General features: G+C 38.3%; 1 protein-coding gene across 1 annotated transcript in view; it reads right to left on the bottom strand.

Annotated features, from left to right (window-relative positions):
• Positions 1–11582, bottom strand: part of SYNJ2BP (synaptojanin 2 binding protein) — a 33685-nt gene extending 22103 nt beyond the window's left edge. Inside the window, exon 1 of the mRNA XM_081049447.1 lies at positions 11399–11582. Coding sequence (XP_080905573.1) covers positions 11399–11462 — 64 coding nt within the window. The 5' untranslated portion in view covers positions 11463–11582. The remainder of the gene's footprint in view (positions 1–11398) is intronic.
• Between the last annotated feature and the right edge of the window lie 735 nt (positions 11583–12317).

The raw sequence follows: 12317 nt of genomic DNA on the forward strand, positions 1-12317 counted from the left end.
TATATTCAAGTCCTTTGCTTATTTTCAAATTGGCTTTGTAGTTGTTGAGTTGTAAAAGTTCTTTATACATTCTGTATAGTAGTCCATTATCAGATAAATGATTTGCAAATATCTTCTCCCATGCTGTGGATTATCTTTAACTCTCTTTATAGTATCTTTTGATGCATAAAAATTTAATTTTGCTAAAACCCAACTTAATTTTTTTGTTGTTGCATGTGCATTTGGTGTCATATCTAAGAAATCATTACCAAATCCAGTGTCATGAAAAAACTTTCCGTATCTTTTCTTCTAAGAGTTTTACAGTTTTAGCTCTTACGTTTAGGTAGTTGATGCATTTTTAACTTCTGTCTATGATGCAGGGCAAGGATCCAACTTCATTCTTTTGCATGTGGATATCCAGTTTCCCCAACACCGTTTGTTCAAAAGACTGTCCTTTCCCCCACCCTTGTCAAAAATGATCTAAGCATTAACATCTGGTTTTGGAATCAGGGTAATAATGGTGGGCTTGTAAAATGAGCTTGGGAGCCTTCCCTCCTCTTGAATTTTTTGGAATAATTTGAGAAAGACAGGTGTTAATTTTTCTTTGAATGTTTGGTAAAATTCACCTATGACGCCATTCAGTCCGGACTTTTCTTTGTTGGGACTTTTTTGACCACTGATTTGATTTTGTTAGTAGTTAATAGGTCTGTTCAGATTTTCTATTTCTTCTTGATTGTCTTGGAAGATTGTATGTTTCTAGGAATTTACTGATTTCTTCCAGATTGTCCAATTTGTTGTCATATAACTGTTTGTAGTCATATAACTGTTTTTCTTATAATCCTTTGTATTTCTGTGGTGTCAGTTGTCTCTTCTCTTTCATTTCTGATTTTATTTATTTGGGTACTCTCTCTTTTTTTCTTGATGAGTCTGGTTAAAGGTTTATCAATTTTGTTTATCTTTTCAAAGAACCAACTCTTGGTTTCATTGATTTTTGTATTTTTTTATACTCTATTTCATTTATTTCCATTCTGATCTTTATTATTTCCTTCCTTCTCCTCACTTTGGATTTTCTTTGCTGTTCTTTTTCTAGTTGCTTTTTTTTAGGTGTAAAGTTAGATTGTACATTTGAGATTTTTCTTGTTTCTTGAGGTAGGCCTGTATTGCTACGTATTTCCTTCATAGGACTGCTTTTACTGTCTCATAGATTTTGACTCATTGTGTTTTCATTTTCATTTGTCTCAAGGTATCTTTTGATTCTTTCCTTAATTTCATTAACCCATTCACTGTTTAGTAGTATGTTACTTAGCCCCCATGTGTCATGTTTTTCATTTCTCTTGTAACTGATTTCTAGTTTCATATCATTGTGGTCAGAGAACAGGCTTGGTACGGCTTCAAACTTCTTAAATTTATTGAGACCTGTTTTGTGGCCTAACATGTGGTCTATCCTGGAAAATGTTCCACGTGCACTTGAACATACATTCTACTACTTTGGGGTGAAATGCTCTAAAAAGATCAATTAAATACATCTGGTCTAATGTGTCATTTAAGGCCACTGTTTCCTTGTTGATTTTCTGTCTGAAAGATCTATCCATTGTGGTCAATGAGTTGATTTTCTGTCTGAAAGATCTATCCATTGGGGTCAATGTCCCCTACTATACCTGTATTACTGTTGATCCCTCCCTTTATGTCCATCAGTATTTCTTTTTTATACTTAGGTGCTCTTATGTTGGGTGTATGAATGTTTACAAGGATTATATCCTGTTGTTAAGAGTGATCACTTTATCATTATGAAATGTCCTTGTCTTTTATTATAACTTCTGTTTTAAAGTCTATTTTGTGATATATGTATTGCTACCCCAACTTTTTTTTCATTTCCATTTCCATTTGCATGAAATATCTTTTTCCATCCCTTTACTTTCAGTCTGTGTGTGACTTTATATCTAAAATGGGTCTACTTTCGATGTGAAGTAGACATCATATATATGGGTCTTGTTTGCTTATCCATTGTGCTACCCTATGTCTTTTGATTGGAGCATTTAATCCATTAAAAATGGTATTGATAGGTATGTAGTTATTGCCATTTTATTATTCATATTTATTCCCCCCCTATGCCCCCAATTCTAAAAGAAGTCCCTTTAACATTTCTTGTAATACTGGTTTGGTGGTGATGAACTCCTTTAGATTTTTCTTCTCTGGGAAGCTCCCTATCTCACCTTCAATTTTAAATGATAGCCTTGCTGGGTAGTCTTGGTTTGAGGTTCTTGCATTCCATCACTTCAAATATTGTGTAACAATCCCTTCTGGCCTGCAAAGTTTCTGTTGCGAAATCAGCTGACAGTCTTTTGAGAACTCCCTTGTAGGTAACTAACTGCCTTTCTCTTCCTACTTTTAAGATTCACTCTTTGACTTCAATCTTCACCCTTTTAATTATGATGTGTCTTGGTGCGGGCCACTTTGGGTTCATCTTGTTTGGGACTCTGCACTTTCTGGACTTGTATATTTGCAAGGTTAAGTTTTCAGTCACTATTTCTTCAAATAGGTTCTCAATCCCTTGCTCTTTCTCTTCTCTCTAGTACTCCAATGACATGAATGTTTTACAATTGATGTTCCGAAGTTCCCTTAAACTAGCCTCATTTTTTGGGTTTTTTTTTTTTTGCTGTTCCAATTGGGTGTTTCCTACTACCTTGCTTTCCAAATAGCTGATTCGAAACTCTGCTTCATGTAATCTGCTGTTGATTCCTTCTAGGGTATCCTTCATTTCAGTTATTCTATTCATTTCTGACTGGTTCATTTTTATGGTTTCTATGTCCTTTTTCATGCTTACTGTCTCGTTGAAGTTCTCTCTAAGTTCATTGACGATCCTTATAATAGTGTTTTGAACTCTGTATCTAGTAGATTGCATGCCTCCATTTCGTTTAGTTCTTTTTTTGGAGTTTTCTCCTGTTCTTTCATTTCTTTTTCTGCTGATTTTGGCTGCCTTTCTGTTTGTTTCTATGTATTAGGTAGATCTGCTATGTTTCCCAGTCTTGGCAGGATAGCCTTGTGTAGTAGGTGTCCTGTGGGGTGCAACGGTGTAGTCTCTCTTATCACCTGAGCCAGCTACTCCAGGAGTGTCCCTTGTGTGGATTGTGTGTGCCCTCCTGTTATAGTTGAGTCTTGATTGCTATTGGTACATCAGTGGGTCGGACTGACCCTCAGGGGACTGCCTGTGAGGATTGGCCACAACCACAGCCTACAAGCTGCTGTGCAGGGCTGGCCCTACAGAGTGGTATTCACCCTATCGGGCTCTGGTGCCTGCTGAGACCACCTTTGGGTGTACCACTTTTGGGGCTCATTGGGTGTTTCCTGTGGTTTGAACCTAGCCACCAGTCGTATTGGTTCTGGGGCCTCTTGGGAGGAGCTCCCCTGTAGGCCAAGGTCAGCTGCTGCCTGTGACCAGCCCAGGGCTACCTGGTAGGAGCTACAGAGTGATCTGAGATTAGCAGCTGCCTGTTCCAGACCTGGAGGAGCATTGGAGAGGCCACTCTGTGAACTGGGGCTGGCTGCCACCAGTGCCTAGGTTGGGGCAACTCAGCAAAAGGCACAGGGCACCCCAAGGCCTGCTGCTGCCTGCTGGCTACCCGTAAGGCTCAGCCACTGAAAGAGCCTAGGTCAGTATTCTGGTTGGGTGAGGTGCAGTCTCAGAGAATCACCAGGGTGGAATGAGTGGTGTTCATCCAGTTAGTGCAGATTCAGATATGGTGCCAATGCCAAGCCTGGAGCCATTCAGTAAGAAGGACATGCCACACTGAGGCTAGTCACCCACCACTGAAAGAGCCTCCAGTGGTGGGTGAGCTGGATGGGGCAGGGCCTCAGGGAGTACTCAAGGTGGCTCAAGTGGTGTTCATCAGGCTAATGCAAACTCAGATTTGGCTGTTTGGGGAGTGGGTTTTGCATAGGAATATGGCACCCACCCACCGGCTGTGTGGGAGGAAGGTTCAACACATGGACAACAGCAACTATCCTTCCAGCCCTCGACCTGAAGGCACACAACTGAGTTTCTCCCTGTATGTCCCTCTTGCCCCGAACTGCTGTCCTTTGGCTGAAGCCCAGGATGAGTGCCCTTTAAGAGAGTCTGTCTGTGAGCCCTTTAAGAGAATGCCAGGGTTTCCAGCTGCCTTCTGTATCACCTGGTCAAACAAAATCCCTGTGGATTTTCATAGCCAGATGATGTGGGGGCTTTTCTTCCCAGTACTGGTGCTCTGGGCTGGGGAGCCCAGTGTGGAACTGACATCCATTGCTCCTCTGCAGCTGAGATAGCCCCCCTGATTTTCAACTGACACATGACTGTGGGATCACCCTCTTTTGCATCTCTGCCCCTCCTACCAGTTTCGATGGGGCGTCTTCTTTATATCCTTAGTTATAAGACTTCCGTTTGGCTAGTTTTCAGATGATTCTCCAGGTTGATTGTTCTATAATTTAGTTGTAATTTTAATGTGGCCATGGGAGGAGTTTAGCAGTGTTTACCTACTCTGCCATCTTCACCTGACTGCCTCTACCTAAGCACTTTAAATTAATCAACTGAGTTATCTTTTGGTAAAATGATTAGAACAGTGCCTGGTACAGTCAACAAAATAAAAGTATTTGTATAACAAAACACAATTTAAGTTTTACAGCTCTATGAGTAGGTTCTATTAATACTTCATTTTATAGCTTAAAAAAAATGAGTCATGGAGAAGTTAGATAGCTTGCCCAAGGTCACAGCACTAGTAACTGAGGCATACTGGCTCTTAATCACTAGGCTCTGCTGCTCACTGCAATATATTAAAATTCAATTCTCTTTTGTACCCACAGTGCTTAGCACAGAAACTTGCCCTATATTCATTGCTCAATAAATATGTATGGATTGAGAGAATGACTGAATGAGTCAAATGAGTGACTCCAGAGGTTAACTGACTCGGCATCTTTTCGCCCAAAACTATTCTCTGGAGAAAATCTCTGGTCCAAACATGAAATATGTCACTTGTCATTTGTTACCACTCCCAAAAGACAGTAACAAATATACATTAACAAATATATCAAGACAGAAAGAGGGAAAATATTTCACCTCAAAGGAACAGAAAGACAATGCAACAATAAAAAAGAAAATGTATTATGACCACAGTCAGTCCCTCCCCATCTCAGTGCTTCATTTGACAAGGGCAACAAAGAATATGGCCTACCAAAGATGTTTCAGGAAGCGCCTGCCAGATGTGTACGAGGGCTCTTACTATTGTTTCTAAACTTTTCTTTCAAATATCTAGGTAGGCATTCTTATTTTCTCATTCCAAAACAAGCCCTTATTCAAGCACTGAAGGTAAATGCCTGGTCTCTACTAATACATGTCTTCATTTGCTCCCTTGCTTTTGAAATGTTTCAATCTCTTCATTTGTGTTTCATATTACAATCTTTACCCCCTTTGTTGCCCTTTTTTTCAACTTTCTTTTACTCTACTGCTTCTTGCCCAACAGATGGTAAACTATACCTTGTAGTAGGCATGAATATATGCCTTCATTTTATATGAGGGGAGAATCACATTATCTAATTTGTTTCCCAAACAGTTCCTAAAGGCATTTAGTATTTTATTAGGTCTTTTTTGCCTGAAATAGTAGTAGGCATAAATATATGCCTTCATTTTGTATGAGGGGAGAATGACATTATCTAATTTGTTTCCCAAACAGTTCCTAAAGGCGTTTAGTATTTTATTAGGTCTTTTTTGCCTGAAATAGTCTACTGAGTCTGACTCTGTAAGGAACATAACATAGCTTATAAAGGTCCATAGCTCTTTCACTATTCTGCCTCTTAAAGTTACTTAACACATATCATAATTGCCCTCCTATTGGACTACAACATTCTTAAAAATAAGGATCATTTCTCATTTCTTATTCTTGTATGCATGATTCCTAATCACAGTACAGGCACAAAGTAAACATTAAATGAGTATTTATGAAGCTTCCCTTCATTTTTGAGTCTCCTGAAACCAACAGTTTGTTCTCAGGTTATAGTCTAAGTATAAATTTCTTTCCTCAATGAATAATTTTTCATTTATTCAAATATAGTCATTGGCTACTTTGCTGCCTAGTCACATGGCTTTATAAAATGTCTCTACCGATGAATATCTATTAGCTTGCCTTTCTACTTCTTCAGAATAATTCCTAGATATTTTACACTTTACAGTTATTCTTAAGGATTGTCTTGAAAAAAACCTTAATAAGACTGATCTTTGAAGCAATATTTAGAGACTTGTACCATATAATCTTCTCACTGGGGTTTTCCATCTATTCCATTTCCTTGTTTCTAGTATTTTTAGTTTCCTATTCATTATTACACATTATGTACAAACTCATTCTTTCACTCTTAAATTGTATTTAGTTGAGAACCTTGTTTATGATTTTTTGAAAGCTGAAAACAGATGTTACTAGTTTTCTTTACTTAACAACATGCATAGTCATTTCATAAACATTTGCTGAACATGTTGTGTCATGTACAAGGCAAGGTGTTAGGAAAACAAGAGATGAAATACATATCCTTTGAATCAAAAGAGCTCATAATAGAGGGAAGAGACACAAGTCAGGAAGCAAATATAAACACTAAGATAGGAATATGCACAGAGCACTCTGGGAGCAAAAGGAGAAAAAAAATTTCTATGACGGTTGAGAACCTCGATTTTTAAGTCACACAGTTGGATCCAGTTCTCAACTCTACCACCTAAAGAGTTATGTGACACGAGAATCAAGGTTTTCTCGTTTGTAAAATGGGATAATGATTTCATCTGTTCCTTGTTAGGAGTAGACGAGACTAAAGTGCTTAGTATGGCAATACATGAGAGGCACTCAGTAAGAGGTATCTGATACTCATAAGAGGACATTTGGCCTGGGTCAGGAAGGATTCCTGGAGGAGGTGACTCTTGAATTGAGTCTTAACCAATGAATAGGAAGGGGAAGGAATCAAGATGGAACCTTAGAGAAAAATTAAATTTCCAGAGTAGCATAGAGAACGTTTCAAAATCCAGTCTCTACCTCTCTCAGTAACCTCCTCCCCCTTAACTCTTCTTCTATCTAGGCTGGTTTATCACTGACCTCGGAATGTGCTTATCTTATTTTCTTTTCTCTATTACTGCTTAGGCCATATCCATCCCTGTTCCTGACATTAGCCTAAAGCCTGTCTATAAAACAACCATATGTTCTATCTTCTTGTAATTAATTAGTCTAGCCCTTATCAACAGCTCCATTCTTTGAATTTTTCCATCACAGGGGCAGATTCACACACTCCCCTCCACACTTCCTTTGCCCTCCCACTTCATACATGCTCGTCATAGTCTATAACCTTAATCTGCACCTTTGCACTGAGATTTAACTTTTTACATGTGAATGCCATGTATCCATTGGAACGTAATTTCCATGAAGGCTAGACTTCATGTAATCAAGAGAAAACAGCACAAGGATACAGCATTTTAGTCTCAGATCTATTTAATACATGAAGGAACAGATCAGAAAACTGTTAACAACAGTCTCAGGGTTAAACATAGAGCCCATGACAGGTCTATAGAGACTTAAATGCTTGGACTTAATAGGGTTTCTTGTTTTTAGGTTCTCACCTTGATATGCCCTCAGCTCTATCAACAGCAAATTATAAAAACTTTCCACTGCAGATTATGTGAGTCATTTAAAATGCCCCAAATCCTTCCTGGAATAAGGTATAATGTAACAAAATAAAGGTCAGGAGAAAGGTTGTCAGTCAACTTCTTAGATATGGCTACTATAATGGGAGGTAGCATATGAAATAGCAGAATCAATAAATCTAGGTTAAATTCCTGGCTCTTGAAACTTACTGGCTTTAGAACTTTGGCAAATCCTTAACCTCTCTAAGAGAAGATTTCTTCCTCTAATAATGAGGATTAATCACTTGCCACTCAGGGTTGCTGTGAAAATTAAATAAGTTAATACATATATAACGTAACTAACACAGTGCCAGAGAGATAATACTTGCTTAATTATTCATTAAAACAGTATACCAACCCATTTATTCTCTGAAACTCCTTTAAATAGAGTAGAAAAATAGGTATTTTCTTTCCTTTTTAAAGTTGGTATAACAGTCTCCTTCCTAATACCCACTGACGCCTCAGGAACAAGGAATCCTAATTCTAATGCCCAATGTACAGTAGCGTTGTCTTTATGGACAATCTCTACCTGCTACAGTGAAAACAAAGCTAGATTAGATTCTTGTCATATTTCTTAGAGTAACTGAATATTTCTAACATTAAGAATTCAATTTGACAAAAGAAAAAGTGGGAGGTTTAAAGACTATAATCAAGCTGGACTCCTATAAAAAGAAAAGATAAATAGTGTTCCATAAAGCATAAAAGATGAATGCTTCAAACCCTTGAAGGCATTTGAGCACCCACTGTTGGACCAAAACGGCAGGAATCATAAAATAACATGTAAAATGTGCCAAAGGATCCTGAATTTTTGGAAGTTAAAAAAAAACCAAACCTCCAAAGTCATATGTCCTAAGTCTCTCCTTGTTCAGTTGAGGAAGTTGGTACAGGAGAGAAGTCAAATTATATGCCAAGCTTCTTTTTGCCTCCCCAGATATTCACTTCATCGTCCCAATTTTCCTAAGATTTCATTATTTTCCTTGCAATAAGCAAGATCAGAAAGAATAGTTCATTTGCCTTGCAGAATGGGCCCAAACACTGGAAATATCAACACTCTTGCCCCTGACAACATTGGCACAAAAAACAAAGGTATATATATTCTTGCAGTTACCTGATTAAATTATCAGGTCCCTGCATAGGAAGTTGTACAAAGACAAACAGTGACAATACTGTCTACAAACAGAAATGCATACTGAGAACAAGAGGATTTTCATAGTTCTATTAAAATAAAGATTTCTATGAGACTATCAAAATTACTGGAAGTTTCTAGTGGTGATAACTGACTTCTCTGTGTATCTCCATGATAACACAATGAAGAAAAGCTGAATTAGACTGTGAGACTTCTTAGGAGTACCACATACCTGGTAAATAGCTGTGAGGTGATAAACACAAACTTAATATCTTTTCCTGTTAACTGAACCAACCAAACTTCAAATGACTATTTTAATCCAACTTCAATACAAAATTTGTGGCTCTACTCTCCTAAACTCAAGTTTATCAACTTATGTGAGTAAGACATGCACATGCTTGGGAAAATTGAATAAGTCACCCAGTGAATAAATCCATTCATTCATCTTGAATAAATGCACATATAATCCAGAAATTAAACTTCTTCTGGGTGAAATATATTAGCTACGTATAATTATTTTTCTTAATTAGTCCCTTGAAGTTGGTCTAACTCCGGTGCTTCAGAAAAATGCTAACACTAGGAACTTTAGGTCTGCAAGATCAAGAGGATCAGAAATTTTAGTAAATGGTAAGCTGCACATTAAGCAACACTGTTAGGTAAATACTGAAAAAGGTGAAGTGATACTACTGAACTTTAAAAATATTTAGTGACTAGAACATGCAAATAATATGAGCTCTGCTCTGTTCTAGTTAGGAGATCCTGGAAATAATGCTGGATACCACAGCAAAAGGACTCTGTCAAATTCCATCAAATTCCTAGGAGTCAAACCTCAAACCACATCACAAGAGAGCTAATGTAATAACTAGGCATATTTAGGCTATAGAAGGAAGAGACAAAACAGGAGAAGAACAGCTAGATGCCATTAAATATTTGCAGGGCAATCAGAAAATGTATTCCCATTGTTTTAATGGACCCTAGGAAAACAAGCATCAATGGATGAAAAGTATAGAAAAACAGATTTTGGTTTAACAATAATTTTCCATATTAGACTGTAAAGTCAATACAAATTAATTGTGAGAGGAGAAATTTACATAAAATAGGAAAAAAATGAATCTCAGAGATGGGAATAAGAGCTTTTGACAAAAATTTAGGAGCTCGTACGGAGCATGACACTAAACTATGCAGATTAGCAATGAATTATATTCTCATAAAGTCAACTTCCAATGTTTTATAACAAGAAAGAAGGCAAAGTATGGATGATTCTGAAAGCCATATTTTATGGAGGATAATCTTTGATATGAGAAAAAATAATGGACTGTTCCAGGTAGGGGTGATGGGAACAGAAAGGAGTGGAAGGTTTACAGAAACATTTCAGAGATAGAGCTCATGGTACTTGATGATTTATTGGAGACTCTTGGAATAACAGCATTTAGTGGGGTTTACTGTGTTTATCTAGCCATTCATCTATTAAAAATAATAACAACAGTAGCAATTACATAGTGCTTACCAAGTGTCAGGCAATGTTCTGCATGTCTTACACAGATTAACTCATTTTGTTCTCCTAACTCTATGAAGTGCATTGTACTATCATGCACATTTTACAGACCAGAAACTAAGAATTACATAAGTAAAACTGGTCAAAGAATAAATATCAAAGAACTAGTAGGAGATTATGTACTGGATTTGGACCTACATAATCCCAAAGCTAAAGCTCTGAATCCATACACTAGAGAGCTGTAAAGGAAAGGCAACAAAATTCTAGGCAGGCAGCATGTAGTAATGTTAACATGTTAACATGATAATGTTAAGTGACTGAAGAGTAATCAGGGGTAAGAGGACTGTAGGGGTAAGTGAGGATTTGGTCGTACCAGAATCAGGTAACCACTATCCTTGTCAAGAAACAGAAAACTGTTGGCACTCCAGAGCATATGAGCTTGTTTAAAAAGAGAAAGGAAAAACACCCAAACTATAAAACACCTGCATTGAGTCCAAATTCCTAGAGATGGGATCTAGGAATTAAGTTGCTGGGTTTTTTGTTTTGTTGTGCTTTTTTAAGCAAACCCAAAAACCCTGGGTGATTTTGGGGCAGAACCAGGTTTGAGAACTGCTCTAAGAGATCACTGAGGCCTCTTTCTGCTTTAATATTCTAGTTGACATTTTCCCAGAAACAAGAGGGGAGCGAGGGATACAAGCACCAAGAAAACGGCTGAGTATTTACAGTCCACACCATTTATGCTCCCATTTTTACTAAACAGTCTCTCATAGGAACGGGTATAAAGCAGGCAATGGAAGGAGGGGTGTGGTGTTCACGGTATGCTGGCTAAAAAGCAGGCTTTCCCCCAGGATTTTCTGGTACCATTAGCAAAAAGGAAACCCGTCATGAGTATAAACACATGTGGTATCCGACTCAAAAATGAGGTGGATTCCTCAGATCCGTGTCTGGCTAACGATGGATGCCAATATGTTTTTCTACGTGCTCAAAAGAATTGCAGGAAACCTCTAGCTTGGGGCCTGCCTGTTCCGAAGCCAAAAGAATCTGGCTCAGCAAAAGAGGTGTTTGCTCTGCAATTACACCTCAAGTACCTACTACCAAAGATGACCTGTTCCGCACATACCTGAGGGTCCTCTGGTAAGATTAATCTCTTCCTCAGTGACCAAATAATCCACTCTTCCGTTCATGGTTTACTGCCTGTCTGGCTTCCCACCTGGGTCAACTAGGGCTCGCACAGGTGAAGGTGAATCAATCTCGGCGCGGCGCCCAAAACTCACCACTTTCGATTTTAGCTGCCCTCGGACCGGAAGAGGAAGCCGAGAGCGCTGGGAGCGCCAGGAATGCTGGGAGTCGTGGTTCTGGCGCCAAACGCGTTGCGTTCCCTCCCCCCGGTCTTCAGAGCGAACTGTGAAGTGAGCAAGGAGCAAGATACCCTCTTAATTTGCTTTGGGGTTGGGGGGAGAAAGGATAGTAAAAGTAAGAGACATAAATAAATTGATATTGTCGAGGAATAATTAAAAATAAACTCTCCTGCCATCTCAGAAAATCTCCACAAATGAAGAAAAGAAAAAAAGAAGAAAAAAATTATTCAGTAAGCATTAAACCAGCCTGGTTTGGGTGTCTCAGGAAATCCGCTGATGGGATTACAAAGACAACTCTCACCCTTTTATGTAGCCAAGCAGAACAATCTATTACGTGCATATCCTCATGTAAGAAGAGTTAACACCATTTGCTATATACATTCTTTGGTAAATCGTCCTTGGGGTTACAATCTGTTACTTGACATTAGCCAAAGAAAAAAAAATAAAACGATCTCTATGACAAGCAGGTACATAAAGCTTGGAGCACAGCACCTAGGGTAACTCCTATAGTAAAGTTAGGTGGGGCAGTATCTTCCCTGATAGTTACATTTCAAAGAGGTGGCTCCCAGGACTTTGAGAAAAACTTTCCTGAGTTGTCCCTGACTAGAGGCTTGTTTAGCTTTAAAAAAAGATTTATAGACATATCAATGGGACAGTGGAAGGATTTATAATTACAGATTT

The sequence above is a fragment of the Rhinolophus hipposideros genome, assembly GCF_964194185.1.
Source record: "Rhinolophus hipposideros genome assembly, chromosome: 5".
Lineage (NCBI taxonomy): Eukaryota > Metazoa > Chordata > Mammalia > Chiroptera > Rhinolophidae > Rhinolophus > Rhinolophus hipposideros.